The 26,773-nt window shown below is 36.3% G+C and overlaps 2 protein-coding genes and 1 long non-coding RNA gene across 4 annotated transcripts; all 3 read right to left on the bottom strand.

Annotated features, from left to right (window-relative positions):
- Positions 1-4,407: 4,407 nt before the first annotated feature.
- LOC126811994 (2'-5'-oligoadenylate synthase 1A) lies at positions 4,408-26,773 on the bottom strand. Of its 2 annotated transcripts, XM_050538091.2 has the most exons (7): positions 26,663-26,773; positions 21,961-22,119; positions 18,636-18,810; positions 17,759-18,032; positions 8,170-8,324; positions 7,225-7,406; positions 4,408-5,969 (listed from the first exon to the last, which is right to left on the bottom strand). In XM_050538091.2, the coding sequence occupies exons 3-7, from the start codon at positions 18,807-18,809 to the stop codon at positions 5,837-5,839; spliced, it is 918 nt and encodes a 305-aa protein (XP_050394048.2). In that variant the 5' UTR covers position 18,810; positions 21,961-22,119; positions 26,663-26,773; the 3' UTR covers positions 4,408-5,836. The 2 variants fall into 2 exon arrangements, with proteins under 2 accessions (XP_050394048.2, XP_050394050.2); XM_050538093.2 differs by lacking the exon at positions 26,663-26,773 and having other exon boundaries at positions 21,961-22,205.
- Positions 9,312-11,248, bottom strand: LOC126829249 (uncharacterized). Its single transcript, XM_056099048.1, has 2 exons — positions 9,688-11,248; positions 9,312-9,423 (listed from the first exon to the last, which is right to left on the bottom strand). Exon 1 carries the CDS (start codon positions 11,174-11,176, stop codon positions 10,154-10,156), a length of 1,023 nt encoding a protein of 340 aa, XP_055955023.1. The 5' UTR covers positions 11,177-11,248; the 3' UTR covers positions 9,312-9,423; positions 9,688-10,153.
- On the bottom strand, positions 16,554-17,270 carry LOC130010883 (uncharacterized). Its single transcript, XR_008786178.1, has 2 exons — positions 16,930-17,270; positions 16,554-16,665 (listed from the first exon to the last, which is right to left on the bottom strand). It is a non-coding gene; the product is annotated as an uncharacterized LOC130010883 (long non-coding RNA).

A 26,773-nucleotide genomic window follows, 5' to 3' on the forward strand; every position in this document is an offset into this window, starting at 1 on the left:
GACTTTTTAATTATGTACCGAACTCATATATGTATCTATGGTAGCACAGAATTCACCAGAATGTAGGCGAAAGCTTTACTTTACAAGCAGTAGGCTTAAAATATTTTCCGTCTGATCTTGTAAGAGTCAATTGTTTATGAATAGTTTGCCTCAAGCAGATATCCTGTCACTGTGTCACAGTATCATATAACCGCTCTTTGGCTTGAACTGAGTTGTATCAGTGAGTTGAAAATCTACTGCAGCCAGTATATTAGATTCAAAATTCTAACGAGCTTTCGTCTAACTTCTAACTTCTGTTCATGTATTTTTTAACTTCTATTCATGTAATTTCTAACTTCTATTCATGTATTTTGTTAAATTAAGACAATGTATAATCCAACTTCTTTATTTGTTCAGTGTAAATTTTAATTCTATTCCATCTTATTTCTATTATTTAGACGAAAAACGTCTTCTTAATTTTTACACTTCTGCCTAGCAACCATCATTATGAAGTCATTTGGTGTCGCCACTGCGTGCTCATTTTTGGTGATTGCGCACCTGGTTGGGACCATTGTGTTAATATAAACGACACATTCTTGATAATAACGAGAGTGTCCTCGTCGAAACGTTGCTTTATATTAAACTCAGTAAGAGTTATCTATAAAATTGTACCCTGTGTTAATGTAGACCAACAGTATATAAATATTAATTGGCTCAACTTGTCTTAAAAAAAATGAACAAATGCTGTTTAGCTTGTATTTGAAATAGAAAATGAAATATAATGGGGTTTAACATCCTACTATTCTACTCCGAACTTGGCTAATACGCCATACAGTGTGCTACGAAGGAAACTTTGCCCGGACAGCGGCACTACGGAACGATTAGACAGCTGTACTTGTTAGGCCCTCCATCCTGCATCACTGACAAGGAGGAACCATGCCGGAAAATCTGGATGAACTTTCTTGACCAATGCAGGGATCGAACACCCTACCGCTAGGCTAGTGAGCCAGCGTCTTACCGACCGTATTTGAAATCGTATTTGCAAACCATACATAGATATCACGTTCAATGTTGTTTGTGGGGTTGGATGGCCGAAAGGTTAGCACGTGCGCGCTGTACCATAAGGTATGTCATTGAGTCAACTGGTGTGGTTTCGATTCCCCGGTTGTACGTGACAAGGAATAGGGTCGCCTGTCCAACCTAGTGGGTTTTCTCCGGGTCCTCCGGTTTCCTCCCATTGCTAAACACCCCTACGTGCAAGCGAATTATTGAAATAAAATTGAACCATGTTAATACCGAACCTACATGTAGTTTGTGTTGAGTGGACGTTTAACCCCATCAGACTCTCTCTCTCTCGCTCTCTCTCTCGAAGTTGTTTTCAATTTTAGCACTCCACCAAACCATTCAACTGGACTAAGAGCGAGTCGTTTGTATCAACAGAATGGTCCCGATCAGGTGCTCAATCGCCAAATTGAGCGAACGGTGGCGACACCAAACGACGTCATAATGATGGTTGCTAGGTAGAAATCAAAATTCTAAATTTGTTTACCATTCATGCTTAACATGTAAAGTGACTAGACATTTTTCGCCTTAATAATAGAAATAAGATGAAACAATTAAAATTTACACTGAACAAAAAAAGAAGTTGAATTATACATTGTCTTAATTTAGAAATTACATGAATGGAAGTTAGAAATTACAAGAGTAGAAGTAAGAAATTAGACGATAGCATGTTAGAATTTTGAATCTAATATACCGCCATAGTATACGGGGAAACTTTTTAAACCCTTACAAATTCTTCAAATTTTCGTGATAGATCAATAATAGCAAAAATCTGTGTTAAAATTATATTTGTAATGTGTTTAACAAATTCTATCACACATGTAATATTGGTGTAATTAAGTATATACCTTATTTCAATATTGGGGTATTATATCGTTGCCCTGACTGTTTGTTTGTCCAAATTAGTTTGTGATTGTGAAGGTGACAGTTTTTTATACGCTAACATTTTCATGTAGACGTATATTTTTGTAGCCCCTGTCCGTCCGAACGTCCATCGGTCCGTCCACAATTGTTTGTGGGACCGTAACTTCATGGATTATGGCCCCTGATTGTACTGAAAGTCATGTTTTTAGCTTGTGGACCCTATAGAGGTCAAAATTTTTATACGCCCACATTTTCATGTGGACGTATATTGTGGTAGCCCCGGTCCGTCCGGACGTCTGTACACAATTGTTTGTGGACACTCTACAGGTCACAATTCTTATCCGATTTTGACGAAACTTGAAATATAGGTTTATCTCCAAAAGATCTTGGTTGCTTTCGATATTGGCATGTATCTGACCGTAACTTCTTGGATTATGGTCCCTGGTTGTACGAAAAATCAAGTTTTTAGCTTGTGGACCCTATAGAGGTCACAATTTTTATACGCCCACATTTTCATGTGGACGTATATTGTCGTAGCCCTTGTCCGTCTGGACGTCCATCCGTTTTTAGCTTGTGGTCTCCATAGAGGTCACAATTTTTATACGCCCACATTTTCATGTGGACGTATATTGTCGTAGCCCCTGTCCGTCCAGACGTCCATCCGTTTTTAGCTTGTGGTCCCTGTAGAGGTCACAATGTTTATTCGATTTATAAAAAAATACCATGTGTATATATAACCATTACACACTAAGATCTTGGTTCCTTTTCATAATCGCGCATATCCGAACGTAACTTCCTCGATTATGGCTCCTGATTGTTCGAAAAATCGCATAATCAAGGTTGAATTCGAATTTAGGGAAAATCAAAATGAAACTGCCTGACAAAATGTGTAAAAGTATGCAATATGAAGGCATTGGATACTCAAGATTTTAACTGGCCTGCAATTTAAAAAACTAGAAACTAGAAACTGTGATAACTTGGCTCAGAATGAAGTAATTTGAATGAAATTTTCATTTTACATGTATATTATTTATTTTTGAACAATCATAGCAAGAATGGTCAGCTCTTTATCTAAATCTTACAGAAAGTATCGTTAATGTATCTTTTTCAAATTTTGTCCCCACCCCCGCAGATTGGCTGCAAAACCTGTGAACACTGCCCTATAATTTATTCACATTTGTTTCAAAGTTGGTGTGAAGCATAGATATTCAGTATTCCACAAATTTCCTTTCCAGTATTATCCCACCTAGTTCGAAAACCTTTAGCAAACGTGATAGAGGCCGTAGGGTTTTTTTTTTGGTTTTTTTTATCAAATTTGGTCAACGTCACAGTTTTCCTTTCTAATATACTGCTGAATGTGTTGGCGTATTTCCACATTTTCAAAGTTTTTCTCGAAGACCGTTTCCTAAATTGTCACCAACTTAATGCTGTGGATAAACTGTTACAATTTAAATGTCTACTTTTGTATTTTATTACATTATATATGTATTTTTTGAATAAAGTATAGATACTTGTAGTATATTTTGTTGAATAATTATGTAAGTTGTACTGGTTTTTTGGCGTTTGGTTGTAATTACATTTAGAATTCTGAATGGTTATTGATAAATACATGTATAGAGAGAAATGGGGATTAACTTCCACTCGAATCACACTAGGTCATTTTGGGACTAACATGTGGTTTAGTTTTATTTCAATATGTGACAAGGAGTAGGGTCGCCTGTCCAACCTCGTGGGTTTTCTCTGGGTCCTCCGGTTTACTCCCACTGCTAAAGGCCCCTACGCGCAAGCGAATTATTGAAATAAAAAATTGAACCATGTGTTAGTCCCGAAATGACCTTATTTGTGTTGAGTGGACGTTAAACCCGATTTCTCTCTCTCTCTCTTAATTCAATGACGGAACTTATGATGCAACGAACATGCGTTAACCGTTTGACCACCGAAACCTCGAGGACGAAATAGATAGAGAGAAATGGGGCCTACGATTCAGTTTCAGTTCAATAATTGTTTGCGCCAGGAGTCTTTAGCACCTCATATGGTTGAAGATTTGGTTATTGGTTGACTGAATTTTACAATTACAACCACCAATAATAGATTATATTAAAGGTTTTAATTGCTCATTTGACATTAGTATTGCATCCGAAAATGATGTTTATTTAATGTTAGATTTACGTTAAAATGGTCGGTTAGATTTCCATCATTTTGCTCATCCTTTTAACGAAAATTTAACGTCAGGAAATGACGTAAATCTAACGTCAAGTTTACGTCATTTTCTGGCGTAAATCTAACATAAGTGACGTAAACTTTACGCAAAATTTACGTTAGATTTACGTCAGAAAATGACGTAAATGTAACGTAAAAATGACGTAAACTTTACGTTAGATTAACGTAATTTCCTGACGTAAAATTATCGTTAAAAAGATGAGCAAAATGATGGTAAACTGACTGACCATTTTTACGTAAATGTAACGTAAATTTAACATCATATTGTTATGTGGGGAATGATCAATAAAACCTTAATACTTACGGATGTATGGTTTCTTTGGTAGTCGATAGAACATGATCTCGAACTATGTGTGTAAAAATTGTCCTAATCCCACCCCCGATGAACGTAGAATTAAGATCACTGTTATATGTAAATAAATCATAGTTCAACCCCTCTGTGGTGTGGAATTAGACCACTTTTGATGAACGTAGAATTACGATCATTATATATTTGTATTAAAATTTGTAAGTCCTAGTTCCACCCCCTGCCATGGTGAGCGCAATACAACGTTCACTGTTATTTTATAAGTTCCAGTTCCAAATATCAGTTTTATTTATATAATTACATACTTTACAATCAATGTGAATAAAAAATATTACTCAAATAATTGCATACTCATTTCCGTTTAAAAGGCATAGGTTTCAGCATAGTTCGCAATACAGTTACGTGCTTTACAAAACAAATGTGTATAAAATATCACTTTAAATGTCATTTCAACATATTTAGACATATAATTACATAATTTACTAAACCTATTAAGGAATTCCCATTAAATGGCGTAGGTTTCAGCATAGTTCACAATATAATGACATATTTAATAAATAAAAATGTGTATAAAATATCACTTCAAATGTCATTTCAACATTTACACATAAAATTTCATAATTTACAAAACCTATTAAGGATTTCCATTAAATGGCGTAGGTTTCAACATAGTTCACAATACAATTACATACTTTACAAATAATTTGTGTATACAATTTCACTTCAATATCATTTCAACATATTTTAGAAATGCAATATTAGGGAATTACCATTAAATGGCGTTGTTTCAACATACTTCACAATAAAATTACATACTTTTGAAAAGCAATGTGTATAAAATATCATTTAAAATATTATTTCAACATACTTAAACATACATTATATAATTTACAAAATTTATTAGGGAGATCTCATTAAATGGCTTAGGATTCAGCATAGTTCACAATAAAATTACATACTTTACAAAAGAAATATAAAATATCACCTCAAATGCCATTTCAAAATGCCATTTACACATATAATTACATAATTTACAAAATTTATTAAGAAATTCCCATTAAATGGCCTAGGTCCTAGCATAGTTCACTATAAAATTTGGTCATGTGTGCATTCCATTGCATTTTCAATAATTGAGAGGTGTGAATGAATATATCTTTATCTTTTCAACTCTGTTAGTGTTATACATAATAATCTTGGTAACTACCGAAGACACGACAAAAGTCTCGTAATTACCGAAATACGACATAATTATAACTTATGGTTCGAAGAACAGTCAGGGTTTCTGGACATTAAAATCCCATACCTTCACTCTGCGTATATACGCTTTCACATCAATATGAAATACACCCAAACTCAAAACCAGAAAGCAATTGAGCTTCTGAGATAGATCAACCTAACCTGCCCTCATCTAAGTGCTGATAGAGTCTTCTTAGCACAAGTTTTGATTTTGCTGACTTCACTCGAGTTAGCTGTGCAGGTATTCATGAAAGGATTTGCTGGGTCTAAAACATAAGGCTGGCTTGGTCGATACTGTTTCCTGTAAAGGAAAACACATTCATAAAGATAGTTGTAATCTAATAACCGAGAACTATCATTTGGAACATCTGATACCACATACTGGTTCTAACCGCTAACAGTTTCTGCTTACATTTGCTCTGTGTATTGAAATAATCTGATCAATCAAACTGTAAGTCCTTGTTTAATTCTGGGATATGCTATTGAGCGGTAGAAAAACGAAGAAAACGTGGAGCAGAAATTGAATCTTGAGGATTATTCTATCGGTTTATGCAAGCCATACAGGCTATATGAAATGAAATGGGGTTCAACGCTCAAACTGGACTAATGAAGACGGGCATACGCTATACAGTGGACTTTGGAGAAATTTTTGCCCAGACAGCGGCCTACCATTATATAGATTTACAACTGCCAAGGGATATTTTACGTACACTCCAATGTGTACAAGGGGCCATCCCAATGGCTATCCGTTGATCCTTTTCAGGTACGCCGGCCTGCACCACTGATGGACTATCTCGGCCCAATGTGTACAAGGGACCATCCGAATGCCTATACGTTGACACTTGTCAGGCCCGCTGGCCGTACGTAACTAACGTACGAAAATTAATTGGTGGCTAGCTTTTTTTTCGCACGTATACAGTGAATGGCCATTTTGCTCAGTAATCCCAGCCAGAATTTGGCTATTTTCTAAATTTGCGTTAAAGTTTAAAATATTTGTTTTAGAACTGAAACACATTAACTATTAGTCAATCCCAACGCTAAAAACATCAACAGAATTGATTGTGTATATCTGAAATAGACCCGACCGACGCACAAAATAGTGCAATATGGCGGCCTCTATGAACAGACGCTGTCATTGAAGATCACGTCAATTCTATGAGTTGTAGATGTTATTTTTGTGAAAAATCATTGGAAGAACAGAGAACATGTTGGGACTGTACGAATTATATAGTCTTTATGGGTGCAACGGACACACTGCTGAAGATAAACCTATTGTTTACAATGTTGACCTCATGACCCATTGTCGCCAATGTCATGACCTGTGATGTGTAGATCACGTGATATGGATATCATGGCTATTGACTGTGTCTGAGATACTTCTCCGCAGGTAGCGTTTCTCAGATGTTCAGAATGGCCCGCTGGCCTGCACCACTGGTGAACTATCCCGGTCAACGCAGAGATCGAACACGGGACTTACTGACCGTGGACTACTGAACGGCCGGCGATATGTAGCGTTTCTATATTCAAATATAATGGGAAAAAATACAAAAAATTACCAGTGGTCAGGTACGTAATAATCTCTGAATTTTATCTTCAGTGTCTCATATGTCTTTAGATATCTTAGAACATGTTTCATGCCGTCTTTCAGTTTAAATGATGTGTTCTTATCTAGGTCTTTTCTAAAAACATGCACTGCCAGTAATTCACAGAGATACGACTTTAATTTTAAGTTGTTGGACTGTAAAAGAGAATAACATGTTCCACTGTACTAAATGAATCAGGAGCCGACCATGTCGTCATAGCATGATCTTGGAATTGTGATTTTCCGCAGAACAAGCATACCACGTGTCATGTCGATCTTACTTGGCGGATTCTTGGGGATTTTCGAAGACTGTCGCCCAGGAGGTACAACAAGATGAAATCGATAATCAAGTGTATAGAATCAATTTCTGGTTTATGCCAGGTTGCCATTATCACGATTCGCGCTACGATTGAAATCGTGGTTTCAATCGTGGTGATCCTATCAGGTCTTACATACCGACATTAGTCGTAGCGATCGTGTTGATCGTATCGAAACGTATCCGAACGTATCTACACGTACCAGATCGTGGACTCAATAGAGGCAATCCTGTCGGGAACCTATCATTAAACATATGTTTTTGGTATTTTAAAAATTTAATTCAGAGTTTACATAAATGGCTGTGCTTTTGCCATGAAACCACTTGGCTGGTGAATCGGTTGGTGGAGTCTACCAATAGCGAAATTCCAGGGCTAAAGTCAACATGGCATGGTAACTCTTTCTAGGAGACCCGATATCGCTTCTTGAGGAGTTCACATAAACAAACAAAAAACAATGCCGAATATTTTTGAATAAATGATTGTTGCTTCCATCAATGATGAAGTTATTTAAACTAGTAATTCATGCTGTATTCCTTTCTAGACCATTAAATACCACTTCTCACTTAACTAATAACATAGCCAATAGAATAATTCATACCAACCTCCTTCCAATATTTTACAAGTTTAATAAGAGTTTTGACTTGCTGTGGTTGATTGTTCATAAATTTGCACTGCTTTGGGGCCAGACATGCGGAATAGTGAGGTCGTGCTCTTTCTGGTTCTGATGCTAGCTTTTCATACACTTTCGTCATATCACCTGTTAGTTACAAATGATATTTATATTAGCTACACATGATACAATTAATATTTAGATTAGTTACAAATTATACAATTAATGTTACATATTATACAATTATTTAGATTAGTTACAAATTATAAAATTAAAATTACAAATTATACAATTACATATTTTTATTGGTTACAATTTATATAATTAAATATTTACATTATCTACAAATTATGCAATTGAATATTTTATCAGTTACATACTATACAATTAATTTTTATATTAGTTACAAATTATACAATAAATTTTCATGCTAGTGACAAATATACAATTAAAGTTACAATTAAATATTCATATGATTTACACATAATATATACAATTTATATTTATATTAGTTACAATAAATTTTTATACTAGTGACAAAATATACAATTAAAGTTACAATTAAATATTCATATGATTTACACTTAATATATACAATTATTATTTATATTAGTTGCAAATAATAAAATTAAATATTCATATAACATGAGTTTCGTGAATTTAAATATTCGGTTAGCGTAAATTTAGCTTGGTGGCAGTGCTGGATTGACCTATATGCGGGGTGCGTCTCAAAATCTATAAGGTATATGATATTTTTGACATTGCCACAAGCCTTTCTTCCACGTACTCTAGGCTTTAACATCCATCATCATCCTCGACTTTTAACAATCGTTTCTTAAACACATTTTCATCTTGCCCTAGTCATGAAACTGGCAGGTGGAGAGGGACCGCATAATTGGAATAGGGAAGGGCTTCTCTTTGTCTAAATCTGGCACTGCTTGTTCGTAAGATTCAGCCATTATCTGTCTATGTCAGTATCTATTTTTACTTTGATGGTTGTAACAGCACACCTCGTTACGCAGGCAGCCAAACACAAATGAACAGAGGTGTGATGCTCTGCGCAATCTTCTGGGATTAAGTCGCAAGCTTTTTACTAAATGTGTACCGGAATAATCAACAAATTCAACATACAAGTTTTAGGGTTCAATGAATTCTCTTTATATCATCATTTAGTTGACAGACAATTCTAAGTTGATTATATGATGAATATCAAGTTGAACATACACACAATACACATATGTGAAAACTGAAATAACAAAAGTTAACAGAATTACTAAACGGTACTAATTGATATACGACAATAACTATAGCACAACGTACAAACTACGTAATATTGTTAGCTAGGAAACGGCGTTTGACAGTGCCTGCATGACAGCTAATACAATACACAAGATTTCAAACCCAAAACGCAATTATACATATCAAATAAGAATACTGCCATATACTTAGTTATGTGATGGACATATTAACTGATAATTACAACCAAAAATATATGTTTATAACACAATACCTTTTTGACTTCACCCCTTTCCGCAACGCACAAATTTGGCTGCCATGCTTGATCCCAGACGAAAGACCACGATTTATAGGAGTAACTAATAAATTACACATACAAATTCGAACCAAATATTTATAATCATAATTTGATTAACTGAATAATTATGTACGTATTTAATATTTACTCTAATATATAGAATCTACTAATAAACATATCTATACTTCGGATATAAAATATAATTAGGAAACCATAGAATGTAAACAATTGATGCTCCCAATAGCTACCCCTCTAGTAAGTCATACGGTCTATACTTGATTATGCATTCATTCAATCGCAACACTACGGCAAGACGACAATTGTTACATGGCTCCTCAAAATTAGTATGCTGATTTTCAACAAAAAACATAACAACCTAACTATTACATATTCAATATTTCAACGAACTTAATAAAGAGAGTTCTAATTTTAAAAAGACAGTTCAGTTGGCTCCTTGGCGGGGATTTCCCTGGTCTTCAAGTCCAAGAAGTAAAACTAATTTCTGTACTGGACGTTCTAAATATACAGGCGGAATTACACATTTTCCATCAGAATTTAAATATTTATTACCAATGTAAAGCTTTACTTTACGCACATGATTGTCCGCATCGGGATATGTTTCAACAACACGACACACTGACCATTGGTTTCGCGGAAGACTATCATCTATCAGAAGAACAATATCACCGTTACAAATTTCACGTTTAGAATCATTCCATTTAGAGCGCACTTGTTGATTTTGTAGAAATTCGCGTTTCCACCGTGTCCAAAACTCATTGGCCATATACTGCACACGACGCCATCGCTTTTTAGAATAAACGTCTTCCTTTTGAAATTCTCCAGGAGGTGGTAATATAATCTTAGTCTTCATAGTCAACAAATGATTAGGTGTCAAAGGTGCTAAAGATGTGACATCATTAAGAGTATCTACAGTCAAGGGACGACTGTTCACAATTGCTGCAGCTTCATACATAAAAGTACGAAGAGATTCATCATCTAACTGTGTTCCAGACTGCATCATAAGCGTAGAGAGAACAGCTCGCACTGACCTTATTTGGCGTTCCCAAACTCCGCCCATATGACTCGCAGCAGGGATGTTCATTTTGAAAACAAAGTCGCAACCATTTTCTAACAAATATTGTCTAACATGATCATGATTGATCTTATGAATAAGCTCAGATAATTCTCTTTTTGCTCCAACAAAATTGGTGCCGTTATCCGAACGTAACTGACGTACAGGACCGCGAATAGCAATAAATCGACGCAAACTGTTAATAAATGAGTCTGTTGACAAACTATTCGCAATTTCTATGTGAACAGCTCGACTAGTCATACATGTATATAATACACCATAACGCTTTCGTTCGCTTCTTCCTTCCTTAATAGTCCATGGTCCAAAACAATCAACAGCGCAATATGTGAAGGGAGGCGCAGGCTCTAATCGATCTTCAGGAAGTTCTGACATTTTCTGTTCTTGTACTCTTCCTCGCAATTTACGACATATGACGCAATGATAGATGTAACTTGAAACGACTGAACTACATCTTAATATCCAAAATCCACTGGAGCGTATCTCATTAGTTGTGAGACCTTTACCTTGATGCTTTACAGTTTCATGGAAATGACGAACGATCAACGTAGTCAAATGATGTTTCTTAGGCAGTATTATTGGATTCTTTTCTGCAGGGTCCAAATTAGACAATTTAAGGCGTCCACCAACTCGAATTATACCATTATGATCAAGATATGGATCTAACTTATATAACGATGATGATTTCTTTAGTTTTCTCTTCGCAGCTTTATCATCAGTCGCTTTCTGTAATTTCTTCAAAATTTGTATTTCTTCGCTGAAAACTTGTGATTGAAGAAGTTTAATGATTATTGTTTCAGCATGTTGTAATTCATCCACGGTTAAAGGTGTGTAAACAGATTTCAGACTCGCCTGATTAACTTGTATCTTCTTTCTTAATCGCAGACACAGGGCAACAGCTCTTTTAACTCGAAACCATGTTGAAATATGCTTAAAACGTGATAAGTCGAATTTTACAGTAGGTTTTGTTAACTGTGTTGCAAATACTTGAACTTTTCTTACTTCTGGGTCATCCTTGGAAATTAGGGATTCTTCTTTGAAATCGCAATTTACGGGAAGTTCAAGATTCCACAAAAAATCAGGTCCGGTAAACCATTTCGACTGATTAACCAGTTCGTCAACTTCTAATCCACGAGAAGCTGCATCCGCAGGATTATCAGAACTACATACAAAATTCCACTGAGCAGGTGACGACGCTTCTCGAATTTGTTGGACTCGATTCGCAACAAAAGTTTGAAAACGTCTGGCATCATTACTTATGTATCCTAACACAACCTTACTATCGGTCCAATAAATTTCACTAATGTCATCATAGTCGAGTTCACTCTTCAAATGCACACTGACTCTAACCGAAACAAGGGCAGCAGCAAGTTCTAAACGAGGTATAGTTATAGGCTTAAGTGGTGTTACTCGTGATTTCCCAGCAACAAGTGAGCAATATACGTTTTGTTGATCATCAACTAATCGCAAGTATGTACACTGACCATATCCGTAGGTACTTGCATCAGAAAAGTAATGTAACTCTCGAGTTGTTACTTGACCAAAGGTTTGTGGTTTAAAACATCTCTGAATTTTCACTGACGAAAGATGCACAAGATTATCTCGCCAACGTTCCCAGCGTGACCGCATATCTTCAGGAATACTAGTGTCCCAATCAATACGACTTCTACAAAGTTCTTGGAGTATCTGTTTTCCTAATAGTAAAAACGGCGCAATAAAACCTAATGGATCATATATAGAACATACTGTGGAAAGTATTCCACGTCTAGTCAATGGCTTGTCATTCAAAGTTATATGAAATTGAAAACAGTCCGACTCAATACACCATTGTATACCTAATACACGTTCCATCGGAAGTTCATCATTGAATAAATCGAGATCTCGTATCTCCTTAGCTCGGTCTTCTGGATCTATTGAATTAACTACTGTTTTAGAATTTGATACAAACTTATGTAATCGGAGTCCGCACTTAGCTAACAAGTTTCTACTTCCATCTATTAGATTCATCGCTTCTCTTTCAGTAGGAAGAGACTTTAAACCATCATCTACGTAGAAATCTCGTTTCAAAAAATCTGTTACTTCAGAACCGAATTCCTCTTCGTTATCGATAGCAGCCTGTTTCAAACCAAAGTTTGCGCAACCAGGTGATGACCCAGCACCAAATAAGTGTACTGTCATCCTAAAATCCGTAGGCTCTTCCTGATCATTAATCCACCAAAGAAATCTTAAATAATTGCGATGTTCTGTATTTACACGAAACTGATAGAACATCTGTTCTATGTCGCAAATCACAGCTATGGATTCTTTTCTAAATCTACAGAGTACACCAGTTAGCGTGTTAGTACGATCTGGGCCTTTAAGAAGATGGTCGTTTATTGACTGTTCTTTAAATCTGGCATTGCAATCAAATACTACGCGTATTTTGTTAGGCTTCTTCGGGTGGTAAACCGCGTGGTGAGGGATATACCATACTCTACCGATATCTTGATGAAGTTCATCCGCAGGAACTTTTTCTGCATATCCTTTACTTATAATGTCTGACATAAACTGACGATAATCACGCCGATAATTTTCATCCTTCTTAAATTTATTACGCAATGGTAAAAGTCTTTGTAACGCATGAGCTCGGTTGTTAGGAAGTGTAGGTTCCCTATCTCTAAATGGCAAGGGCATCTCATAGTGATTATCAGATGTTAAATGTATACTTTCTGACATTTTATTCAAAAACTGTTTATCTTCACGTGAATATGTTTGATTACTGCAAGAGTGGAGATCACTAAAGTCAGTTTCTAAAATCTTGAGAATATTAGAAGGGCTTACGATTTCTTTCACTTGAGTTTTAAATAAAATAAACGCATGTCGTGTTCGAATGTTTTGATCGGAGACTTCTCTAATCGAATGAAGTGGTTGAACATTACTCTCAGTTTTATGACTACAAAACATAAACTCATCGCATTTAAGTTCATTATTTATGTCTGGATCAACATTACCAATAATTCCCCATCCAAGATCTGTCTTCTGACCAAAGGGTTCATTCAATACAGGGGGGATAACTTCACGAGGTAATAACGCACGGGAACAATTATAACCAATAAGCAAACCAATCTCACAAGAGTTCAGTGACATTAATTCATTCGCAATTGTTTCAAGGTGAGGCCACCTACGTGCTATTTCAGGTGTAGGGATATGAGAACGATTAGCAGGTATTTCGTTTCTTGTATACGCAGTTGACAAAGGAATTTTAATGTCACAGTTATGTCCTCTGATAATTAAACCAGTCATTTTACGACTATCTACTCGCATATCTTTCGCAAACATTGTTGATAATGATAACTGTATGTGGGGTCCATCGATACCTAACCGATCGCAAGTCGTATCTGAAATGAAACTAGAGTCTGACTGAGTATCTAAAAGGGCATATACAAGACATTCTAATTCTGGATTTGACATATGGGAAATCCACACAGGAAGAATCATCGAACAATGACTTGATTTATCGCTAATGTCCAATTTACAATTATGACTTGTAGTTGCAGTCCTTTCTGATGTATCAGTTCTTTCATGCACATCACCGTGTAAAGCTGTTGGATGATACATGTTACATATATCGCATGTTTTTCTTCTACGACAAAACTTGTAATAATGTCCAGGATTTAAGCAACTAAAACATAATTTGTTGTTTCTTAGAAAGTCTTTTCTATCATCAATTCTTTTCTTCAGAAAAACAGAACATCTATCCAAAATGTGTGGATCTTTACAGAAGAAACAAACAGGTTGCCTTGGCGCATTTTCATAAACTTTCGACCTTGAGGGTATATAGTTTTCTGACGAGTTCGTTGCAAATGAACCAACATTTCCAGGAGGTCTCCTAAAATGTGACTTATCTGATGACCAGCTTGATTTATTATTGTACCTTAACGAATCTGGTTGATTTAACTCCTTTCCAGGTTGTTGTAAAGATGTTACAGGATCGCAAGCAATGTTTGATTCTTTATCAATAAATTTCGCAAATTCAACAAAGGGAGGGAATGTCATTCTCTCAATTCTCCAGTCATGGACAATACGTGCCCATCGTGATACTAAATAATCAGGAAGTTTCTTAAGTAATTTCTTATTTTCCCTATCATCGTTCAAAACACATAAACTTCTAGTAGTCCGCATCGCCACTTCACACTGACGCAAAAAATCAGAAAATTTCCGCAAACCTATTCCATCTCTGTAATGAATTTTAGGCCAAGCATCAAGTTTATCGCGAAACGCATTGGCAATGACAAATGAATTACCAAATCTGTCATCAAGAAGTTTCTTGGCTTCATCGTACGCATCTTCTGTCGACAACAGGAAATAATTCTCAACGCACTCTCTCGCAGATCCACTTAAATAACGCTTAAGATAATACATTCGTTCTGAAACAGGAATGTCCTTTTGGTCTATCAAAGTTTGAAACGCGCTTTTCCAACTTGGGTATTTTAACGGGTCTCCAGAGAATGTACCAGGCTCAGGAGGGGGTAAACGACTGAAACTCGCATGTTCCGCAAAAACTTGTGCTACTCTGACTAACGGATCATCTTCATTAGTTGACCTTGTAGGAATGTAATAAGCTGGCTTTGTTGACATTACAGGATTCGGTTGTTGACTTGAATAAACTGTTGAACAGGTTTCTTGAGAACGCAACGCATAAGGGTTAATTTGAGGTGTTGAAGGGGTATAAAGAGGTTGAGACACAGAATGACTAAGTTCAACGCTACAGGATGACGCAAACGCAGAATTATTAACTCCTGTATCATAAACTCTCGCAAACGCAAAGTTATTATCTTCAACACAAGTTACAGGTGAACAATTATTCTTGTCAGTATCTCTATCTAACGCAGACGCACGGTTTGTAAGTTCAATATCGCTGGAGGTCGCACGCACAAAGTCATGTTGAGCTTCGCAGACAGGTGTTGACGCAAAATTAGTAGGTCTGTTATCGCAATTTGTCGCAGTGGTAGCACTTGGAGTTACAGGTAGATTTGATGAGTTATTCAATTTGACCGGTTCAGGCTCAGAATTGTGCAAAGTGTTCACATAATCTTGAACGTATTCGGTTTTATCTGCAGACAATGCAGAATCAATGGCACGACTTGATCTATCATCTTCATGTTGTATCTTCGCAATAGCATCTAACTTGGCTTCAGCAATTTCAATATCTCTAATTGTTTCTAAACGGTTTAATTCTGACTGTTTCTGATTCAATTCGATTTGTTTTTGAGAAAGTACATCAATAAATTTCAACTTTGACTTTAACGCAGCAGCCTCCGCAGCAAGATCTATCTTCTTAGAATAACTTGATGAACTTGACGCAAAACTTCTTGTTCTATACGAAGAACTTGACTTTGATTTTGATTGGCTGTGTGATCTTCTACTTGAATGACTTGACTCCATCGCAAAAATCTTTTCTGTACCGCAATATACGCAAATTAGGAGAAACAGCAACAAGTTTACACACAGGGCTAGATTCAAAGAGTTTGCAAAATAAATAGGCTTATACATTGGCCTACGCACGCAAATGTTTTACAATAAAATGTTCGCACAAAAAATACCATCACTCGCAAAGATGTGAATAAAGTTTTCACTGTAACAGCACACCTCGTTACGCAGGCAGCCAAACACAAATGAACAGAGGTGTGATGCTCTGCGCAATCTTCTGGGATTAAGTCGCAAGCTTTTTACTAAATGTGTACCGGAATAATCAACAAATTCAACATACAAGTTTTAGGGTTCAATGAATTCTCTTTATATCATCATTTAGTTGACAGACAATTCTAAGTTGATTATATGATGAATATCAAGTTGAACATACACACAATACACATATGTGAAAACTGAAATAACAAAAGTTAACAGAATTACTAAACGGTACTAATTGATATACGACAATAACTATAGCACAACGTACAAACTACGTAATATTGTTAGCTAGGAAACGGCGTTTGACAGTGCCTGCATGACAGCTAATACAATACACAAGATTTCAAACCCAAAACGCAATTATACATATCAAATAAGAATACTGCCATATACTTAGTTATGTGATGGACATATTAACTGATAATTACAACCAAAAATATATGTTTATAACACAATACCTTTTTGACTTCACCCCTTTCCGCAACGCACAAATTTGGCTGCCATGCTTGATCCCAGACGAAAGACCACGATTTATAGGAGTAACTAATAAATTACACATACAAATTCGAACCAAATATTTATAATCATAATTTGATTAACTGAATAATTATGTACGTATTTAATATTTACTCTAATATATAGAATCTACTAATAAACATATCTATACTTCGGATATAAAATATAATTAGGAAACCATAGAATGTAAACAATTGATGCTCCCAATAGCTACCCCTCTAGTAAGTCATACGGTCTATACTTGATTATGCATTCATTCAATCGCAACACTACGGCAAGACGACAATTGTTACAATGGTTCTAATTAGACTGACAATCTCACAAAAACGTTTGAATATTTAAATTCGAACTGAATTTTTAGTATTCCTCTTTCGAGACAACTCTGCTAATATATCTCCATGGAATATAGGTAGTCTGCATGGTGGACGAATTCATGTTTAGTAGACCTATGTTGTAGAGATAGGTGTATCGTCTACGCGATACAAAGCAAAGTAGAAATATTGTTTAATGTTATTTCGAATACGTTACGCAAAAGGGTCTTAGCGGTAGAAAGAAACCGGAGGACCCAGAAAAACTACGAGATTGGACAGGCGACCCAACTCTTTGTACGTAGAAGCTTGTGGTCGAAACCACGCCACTTGACACGATGACAGAAACTTTTACATGATCTGAGCTAGCGAGGGGCCTACTTATTATTGTCTGTAATGAAAACGATAATGGCTGTTTAATAACACAATTATATTTGTTAAAAAGGAACAAGAATATACATACCCGTAGCTCCAATTACTTTAATGGCTGGAACAATATCGACCTTTATCTTATATTCGTCCATTTCTAATGTAACATGATATCCTTTTGAAGTGCTGGTGCATTTCCAATGCCGGGAATACACAGGGTCCTTGGTTAAATGACGTTTGATAGCTGGCAGGATTAGGGTGTCTTTATCTTTAATGAATGCACTCATACTTCGATATCCTTTGAAGAAGATTATAAGGTCTATGTCTGCCATAGTTTTTACAGCAGTTACCTTGCCCATAGATCCGCCCTAAATTAAAAATATATAGATATACAATCCCATAAAATATAATTATTATTCAAATTACCCCGCACTGTTAAATGATACCCCGATATTATTCAAATTGCCCCTAGAATATTACCCTGAAAATATGGTCAATAGAAAATGCTCAGAGAGAGAGAGAGAGAGAGAGAGAGAGAGAGAGAGGGGGAGGGAGGGGAGAGGGTTTAACGTCCACTCGACACAGACTAGGTCATTTCGGGACTAACATATGGTTTAATTTTGTTTCAATAATTCGCTTGCGCGTAGGGATCTTTAGCAGTGGGAGGAAACCGGAGGACCCGGAGAAAACCCACGAGGTCGGACAGGCAACCCTACTCCTTGTCACGTACAACTGGAGATTCGAAACCACGCCAGTTGACTCAATGACAGGCCTTATGATACAGCGCGCACGTGCTAACCATTCGGCCAAAGACCCCTATGCGCAAGCGAATTATTGAAATAAAATTAAAACATATGTTAGTCCGGAAATGACCTAGTTTGTGTCGAGTAGACGTTTAACCCCATCTCTCTCTCTCTCTCTCTCTCTCTCTCTCTCTCTTATACTATATAGAAAACAATGACGACTATTACCCTGAAGATATGGTCAATAGAGAATCCTGGAAGTTTTTCTAGATGTAAATAGAGATGCTGAATGGTTTGGTTCATCCGAGCTTTAAACATTACTGGCATCTTTAAATATCGTGCAGCAAAATGTTCCAGGGTTTCGCGTTCATTTATATTAGGTATGAACTCCGATCTTGACATTCTGCAAAATAAAACATTAAAAGGAAATAAAACGAAATGAAATGGGGTTTAACGTCGTACTGTTCAGATCCGACTGGGCTAACGAAGGCGAGCATACGCCATACAGTGTGCCATGACCGAAATTTTGTCTGGACAGCGGCGCTACGGCCTACTCTTGTATCGAATTCCATCTACCCATGGGATCGTTTACGTGTACGCCAATGTGTACATGGGACCTCGGTTTTTCGATCCATCCGAACGACTAGATAGCTGTCCTTGTCAGACTCTTCGTCCTGCACCACTCTGTGATGTAAGACATCGGGCCTGGCAAGAGCCAGCGTGTCCCGTGTACATATTGGCGTGCACGTAAAGAGCCCTTGGCTGTTTGAATTCGATATAAGAGTAGGCCGTTACTGTTATAACACACTGCATGGCGAACACCGGTCTTCGTTGGCCCAGCCGAAGCAGAACAGTGGGACGTTAAACCCATTTCATTTCGTTTATTAAAGATACATTATGGGAGATTCAATAACGAGTTGGCAGTTCTCAACATATAGTTAAAAACTAGATCATGTAATGGCAATTTGTTGAAAATTTCATTCAAATTGATCCACTATGAACTGAGAACTAAGCGGTTGAAATTTCCGCCTAGCCTCGATCATCATTACTAAAGTCAGTACGATAGATAGCTAATCCTAATATAAAGAAAGAAAAACTATCACGTTATATTTGGATAAGGTTTATCCAGTGGGCGGCAGTTCTCACTATAATAGTTAAAAACTAGATACCGTAAAGGTTATTTGCTGACAATTTCATTCGAATTGATCCACTATGAACCGAATACTAAGCGAATGAAATTTCTGCCTAGCCTCGGTCATCATTACTAAAGTTAGTAGGATAAATATCATAGTCTCGATTATCTATTTAATCGTTTAATCGAGAAGGAAAGTTATGCAGTAAATCGGCTCACAATCCACTTAAGATCGCAGGCTAGCGTTGCCGTCTAGAGTTGATTATGGTCTGGATAAGTTAATTTATGTCTTATTAATAATTTAGATAACATTTCAGGCCTAAAGAAAGACCTGCAATAGACAGATTTAGCTCTTGCATAGTGTATATTTAAATTCCTTGAAAATCACTTTAGCATGTGTTTTAATCATACATAAGATAAATCTTAAAACCCTGTACGCCGATTGATTAAAAGGACATTATATAAGATTAGAAAGAGAGAGAGAGAGAGAGAGAGAGAGAGATGAAATGAAATGGGGTTTAACGTCCTACTGTTCTGTCCCTAAACTGGGCTAATGAAGACGGGCATACGCCATACAGTGTGCTATGAGGGAAATTTTTCCCGGGCAGCGGCGCTACGGCATACTCTTATATCGAATTCCAACTGCCAAGGGGTCTTTTACGTGCACGCCAATGTGTAACGAGACCTCAGTTTTTTGTCCCATCCGAAGGACTAGACAGCTGTCCTTGTCAGGCCCTCCGTACTGCATCACTGACAAGGGGAAACCACGCCGGTAAATCTGGATGAACTTTCTCGGTCAATGCAGGGATCGAACACCCGACCTCCAGGCTAGCGAGCCAGCGCCTTACCCACTTAGCCACCGTGATCCCCAGAGAGAGAGAGAGAGAGAGAGAGAGAGAGAGAGAGAGCGCTTACTGTCACTCGACACAAACTAGGTCATTTCGGGACTAACATATGGTTCAACTTTATGTCAATAATACTCTTGCGCGTAGGGGTCTTTAGCAGTGGGAAGAAACCGGAGGACCCAGAGAAAACCCCCGAGGTTGGACAGGCGTCCCTACTCCTTGTCACGTACACCGGGGAATCAAAACCACGCCAGTTGACTCAATGACAGACCTTATGATACAGCGCGCACGTGCTAACTATTCGCCCCCCCCCCTCAAGATTATGTACATGTAGCTCAACAGAAGGAACATGAAATACAGGAATACGACCCTATTCTTATTTCGAATTTTTACTGGTTATTTTGCGTACACTGGACATTGGTTTTCAGTTCCACCTGAGAGAGTAGACGGCACTCCGCCCAGCACCACTAACCAAAGGAAACCACTCCAGAAAGTTTCGCGGCCAACACCAGAATCGGTATCTCAACAGAAATAAATATTTAACTGATGGAAACTTGACTCATGCCCAGTCATAATAAAACACCGGCTCAAGATAATTCAATACCCCACTGCATCTGGAGCACATTGATACTACTTAAAGATACATTAAGGGAGATAAGATAACGAGATGGCAGTTCTCGCTATAATAGTTAAAAACTAGATAGTGTAAAGGTAATTTGCTGAAAATTTCAGTCAAATTGATCCACCATGAGCCGAGAAAGAAGCTCGTGAAATTTTGGCATAGTCTCGGTCATCATTACTAAAATCATTAATATAAACAGAAAGTCTCGATTATCCACCTTTATTGATTTAATTATAAACGGCCGTTAGCGGCATATAGGAATCTAATCCAGCCAACATCGAAGGCTAGCCTTGACATCGAGAGTTTATTATGGTCTGGATAGGTTAGTTAATGTCTTATTGATAATTTAGATAACATTTCAGGCTTAAAGAAAGACTTGTAATAAGCAGATTTTGCTCTTGCATAATGCATGTTTAAAGACATCATGTACCTGTTTACGCTGGCGAATATCCTTCTGGAATGAAATTATTGTTACTTAGACTAATAGTATAACTCTGTATGCCATGGCACTACGTATATGATTGAATGAGAGAGAAAATTGGGTTTAGCGTCCACTCGACACAAACTAGGTCACACGCAAAAACGTTACGGATAAGCGATACGGACCAGGGGGGCTGTTTCACGAAATTTTAACTAAGATAATTTTAGTAATTTGATTGGATAATATTAGATTAATTTTAGTGCTTAGCCAATCAAAATTGAAGTATCTACTAAAATTTAGATTTATATCTTTAGTTAAGATTTCGAGAAACAGGGCCCAGGAATGTACGCTTGCCAAAAGTCTCTATACACTGAAGTCACGTATCTGGTTACGTTGACAAATATGTCTCTTCAATGAGATTTTTTTTGTACTACGATAGACTAATGACATAACTTTATACTGACCATACGTATATGAATTGAATGTTGAATGTTATAAATATATTATATATATTATACACTGAAGTCACGTACCTGCTTACGTTGACAAATATTTCTTAGGTGAGATTATTTTTACTTCGATAGACTAATAACAGAACTTTCTTTTGAATCCGGGAGCTGAATGATACAGATACTAGTCATTGAATTCACGCACTGCTAACGATGACAAAAAATATCTTCCTTTAAAATAAACTGTAAAATAAATTAATAAAATAAATATAACACACGTAGCCTACATATTAAACTATGCCGCACTGTTTTATCTTTCAAGTGTTATATAAATCATGTATTTCCTAGAATAGGGTAATAGAAACTAAACACGTATAGTGACGTCACCCGAAAATATATCAACAGTCAGCCTATCTTAATGTTAGGAGACACGATGGTGCATTAAACCGGATGTCGTGGGAGGGTCTAGTTTAAACATATATTATTATTGAAAAACATCAAAAAGGATCCGGCGTGAGTTTCAAAAACTTAGCGTAGCCCTTTCCAAACATATTGTTATAATCATGATAATATAATGCAGTATAATTTAAATACGTACATACATGCATAACAGGAAATAAATACATTTTAAAACGTATCAAATTACCTTTGAATAAAAATGAGAAAATATGATTCGTAATTTATAATTTGAGTGGAATTTTATTGAACTGTGTTAGACTTAAAACGACTTGCTATCCGAACAATAGATATAAAGTTATATTAGCGCAAGTTTCAAAAACTTAGCATAGCCCTTTCCGAACATATAATAATATACAGTATAATTTAAATACGTACAGACATAACAGGGAATAAATACATTTTAAATCGTATCAATTTAGCTTAGAATACATTATGTTCAATATGATTCGTAATATATAATTTGAGTGGAATATCATTGAGCTGTGATATGTATAAAATGACTTGCGATCTGAACAATAAATATAAGATAACACAACACAGTTTTATAGACAACAATCACTATATTATATATTATGTTCAGTCGCAAAATGCCATTCAAAGAACTTTGCGAAACGTGCCAGAGAATAGACTGGGTATAAAAGGAAGAAGAATGGAATGTTATCTACCAAAGTATTGTGTAAACATTAACAATTTCAATTTTCATTTAAACCTTCCAGAACGTTTTACAAATTTGTGAACTTTTCCAAAAAGCTTTAAATTCATTTCATTTGATAATTCTGTATGACCCCATACAATAAGATATTTATATTAATGACAGGATAATCTGATAAACTTTTCAATAGTTCCATACTAACTACATCATACAAATGACAGCACAGAGAATAATGTTCTATAAATTTTCTATAAATTTATTACATTAATAAGGTATATATCATTTTGTAATGAACTACACCCGTAGTCTAGAGTGAATAACATTTGCATGTCTATACCTTTCGAGTAATAATCGAGGGCCTTGGTTATTGAAGATCTTAGATTTTGTTTATATTGATATTTGAAAGATTGGATGCTGGTTGATTGTTTATAATGGGGGTATCCTAATAATTCCCAATCCTGTTTGGTGTAGTGTAGTTCTTTAATACGGAGATCTAAATTCGCTAACGTTTCGTAATATATACCGTGAAGGTCTGCGTCGCTATGTTTCAAGAATGACATATAAATAATAGAGGTTTCTCTGATTTTTGATTCTGAAAAGGATAGTTAGTCGCCTATGTGTGCGTCTGTCCAACAGAAGCCACCGCCCTGTTTCAAAATATAGTGCTTCACGAAAGCATGGCAGCTACTAACTCTACCTTTTTGAGCTTTTCAGTATTTGTTAAGTTGCAACCATCCCAGACTTCACACGCATATTCCAATATTGGCCTCATAAATACAGGGTATACATTATTAAGGGTTTTCCTGTCAAGAAAGCATTTCAGTCTACGTACAATATTCAATAGTTTCGAGGAGGAGGTGGTTGGCCCATTTGGCATCTTGTGAAAATGTAATTCCTAGATGTTTATGACATTTTACAACACCAATTTCCTGAATACCAAATATGAATACAACAAGTTTTGTTTTGATTGGATTAAAATTTATAAGCCAATTATTCGCCCAAGAATTGAGATTTGACTGTTTGTTACATACATCCTAGTGCAGTATCATCTCCAAATAATCTTACCAAATTGTGAAGAACTGGCCCCTGGGGAACACCTGATTGTAAGGCAATTTCTGATGAAATTGAATCATTTACAGATAACACGTTGGGCCCCATACGTAACATAACTTGACAGCAATTTAATTTGACAGTCTGAAACCCCATATTGACCCAATTTATATATTAGATCGGGCAAAAATACGCGGTCAAACGCCTTGGATGTGTCGCAGAAGGCATACCAGGAATATAGGTGCTTATCTATTATAGGCATGATGTCACGATAAACTTCTAATAGTTGATGGACAGGTTTGGGCAAAAACCTTATTAGTATTTATACATGAGATTGTTCTCGTGGAAGTATTTAAACAGGTGTTCGAAAACTACCTTTTCAAATAACTTGCTTAATGTACTCAACAAGCTAATAGGGCGATGATTTGAAACAAGATAACTGTCACCCTTTTGAAGAAAGGAAACACATTTGCCCGTTTCCAATTTGTTGGAAATACACCAGATTGAAGTAATTCGTTGAAAATAAGTTTTAGTGGGATAAAAGTAGAACTTCTGGTGCACTTTAATAGGCTGTTACTATTATTATCAAAGGCATTGACTTTTTTCAATTTTAAGGTGTAGGGTGATTTTTCTCAACAAAGGGAATATCAATTTGACAGTTTGTTCTTTATCAAAATTTGGTAAATCAGTTTGATCCAAAGTAATTATTTAATAATTCAGTTTTATCCCAATTTGAGTAAGCAATCATTCCATTCGGAGCCAGAGGTGGAGCAATATCGTTTGATACCGTCTGGCCAAATGCTTTCCTTATATTATTCCAATAATTTTGATTGTTTGTATCATTGGAATTTAAACAATTTGCAATTTCGTCCTTGTATTTGGACCTGAACACTTTTTAATAATTGTTTACCATATTTCTCTGAACTTTATATTTTCATTTATAGCAACCACAATGAGTTTTATGTGCTTTTTGTGTAACTTATTTCTGGGTGGTATGACTGCATATTTCTGTGTTGAACTACGGTTTGTCAGTTTTTATAACAGTAATTACTTTCTTTGGAACACAAAGAATAATGAAATTATTTGAAAATTTATGAAATGTGGGATATATTATATTAATCTAAGAATATGCAAAGGTACTTCCCCTTAAGTCTACTATAATTACCATCTTTATATACAAAAATCTCCCGTTTAAAACTTCTGGGAGTGGAGATATGAAAACCAAGCTATGCATAAACACTCTCATGATTTGATACGTCAAGAGCGACATCAATTGCTTCTCTGACACTAATCTGGATTTCGTCATTGACTAAGATAATAAGTAATAAGGTGGAAGTAATGCGTGTCGGTTTATCAGTTATATTCCTAAGATGGTATAATATCCCGTAAATTGCTGGGGGGGGGGGGGTGGCTGAATGGTTAGCACGTGCGTGCTGTATCATAAAGTCTGTCATTGAGTCTACTGGCGTGGTTTCGAATCCCCGGTTGTACGTGACAAGGAGTAGGCTCGCCTGGCCAGCCTCGTGGGTTTTCTCCGGGTCCTCCCACTGCTAAAGACCCCTACGCGCAAGCGAATTATTGAAATACAATTGAACCGTGTGTTAGTCCCGAAATGACCTAGTTTGTGTCGAGTGGACGTTAAACCCCATTTATCTCTCTCTCTCCCGCAAATTGCTGTGTGGGTATTTAGTTACAATCTCAAATATCACCTAGACAAAATCTATATACCTGTGTTTAAACATGCATTTTGCAAGAGATAATAATAATTTATAATACCCCAAGTGTATTTTTTTTTTATTTATTTATTTTTTTGATAAATGCTCTATCCATGTTACAATAATTGAATTGTAGTAATGTTTATGATAACTATTTAACATTAATTTATTACTCTTTATAGCAATATTTAGACTCCGACAAAAAATTAGGAACGTGAATCTGAGAATACATGAAATAAAATGGAATGTGGTTGTTTAACGTTCCACTATTCTGCTGCGACAAGGCATTTAAGACGGACATACACCATGCTGTGTGTTTTAAGGGAAATTTTGCATGGACAGCGGCACCAAGGTATTTTACGTGCACGCAAGTGTATACACGGGACCTCAGTTTTTTTGTGCCATCCGAACGACTGGACAACTGTCCTTGTCGGGTCCACCCTGTACCACTAACAAAGGAAAACCACGCCGGAAAATCCCGATGAACTTTCTCGACCAACAGGCTGAGAATAAACACACAATCCCGCGGTCCTTAAAACGGCCATAAATATTTCTGTCACTGATGACTATCTAAACCCTTGTGTATGCGGATCGTATTGTTCATAACGAGGTCATGTATGTAATCAACATGTGTATGACATTTATTACAGTGACAACACTACACATACTTATGGAAAACATCTACGAGTGTATTGGCTTGATAACGTTGAGAGAATACTCTTCGAAACGTCGTTTTAAATACACCAGTAGCTGTTCCATAAGCATGTTTGAAGATGTGATCAATGATATCGTGCTCGTGCTGACTAGGGGATTATATATTATGTTTACCACTTCAATAGATCACAATATCAAACTTTTATATAAAACATTGATTTGTACGCACCTTAGTAATTTATAAATATATACCTACTTCAACATGTAAGTGGTGTATAATTCATGCATTTCCAAGAATAGGGTAATAGGACGAACACCTTATATAATATAGTGACGTGATGAATAATATCCTACTTTAACATCTTAG

The sequence above is a fragment of the Patella vulgata genome, chromosome 2 (genome assembly GCF_932274485.2).
Source record: "Patella vulgata chromosome 2, xgPatVulg1.2, whole genome shotgun sequence".
Lineage (NCBI taxonomy): Eukaryota > Metazoa > Mollusca > Gastropoda > Patellidae > Patella > Patella vulgata.

Excerpts from the sequence above, each read along its gene's own strand:
- LOC126811994 (XM_050538091.2), bottom strand. The coding sequence starts at position 18,809 with ATGTCAAGATCGGAGTTCATACCTAATATAAATGAACGCGAAACCCTG. Across the intron at positions 8,325-17,758 it reads TAAAGTAATTGGAGCTACGG|GTGATATGACGAAAGTGTAT; the intron begins GTATGTATATTC and ends TGTAACTAACAG. Across the intron at positions 5,970-7,224 it reads TATTACGTACCTGACCACTG|GAAACAGTATCGACCAAGCC; the intron begins GTAATTTTTTGT and ends TTTCCTTTACAG.
- LOC126829249 (XM_056099048.1), bottom strand. The coding sequence starts at position 11,176 with ATGTCAGAACTTCCTGAAGATCGATTAGAGCCTGCGCCTCCCTTCACA.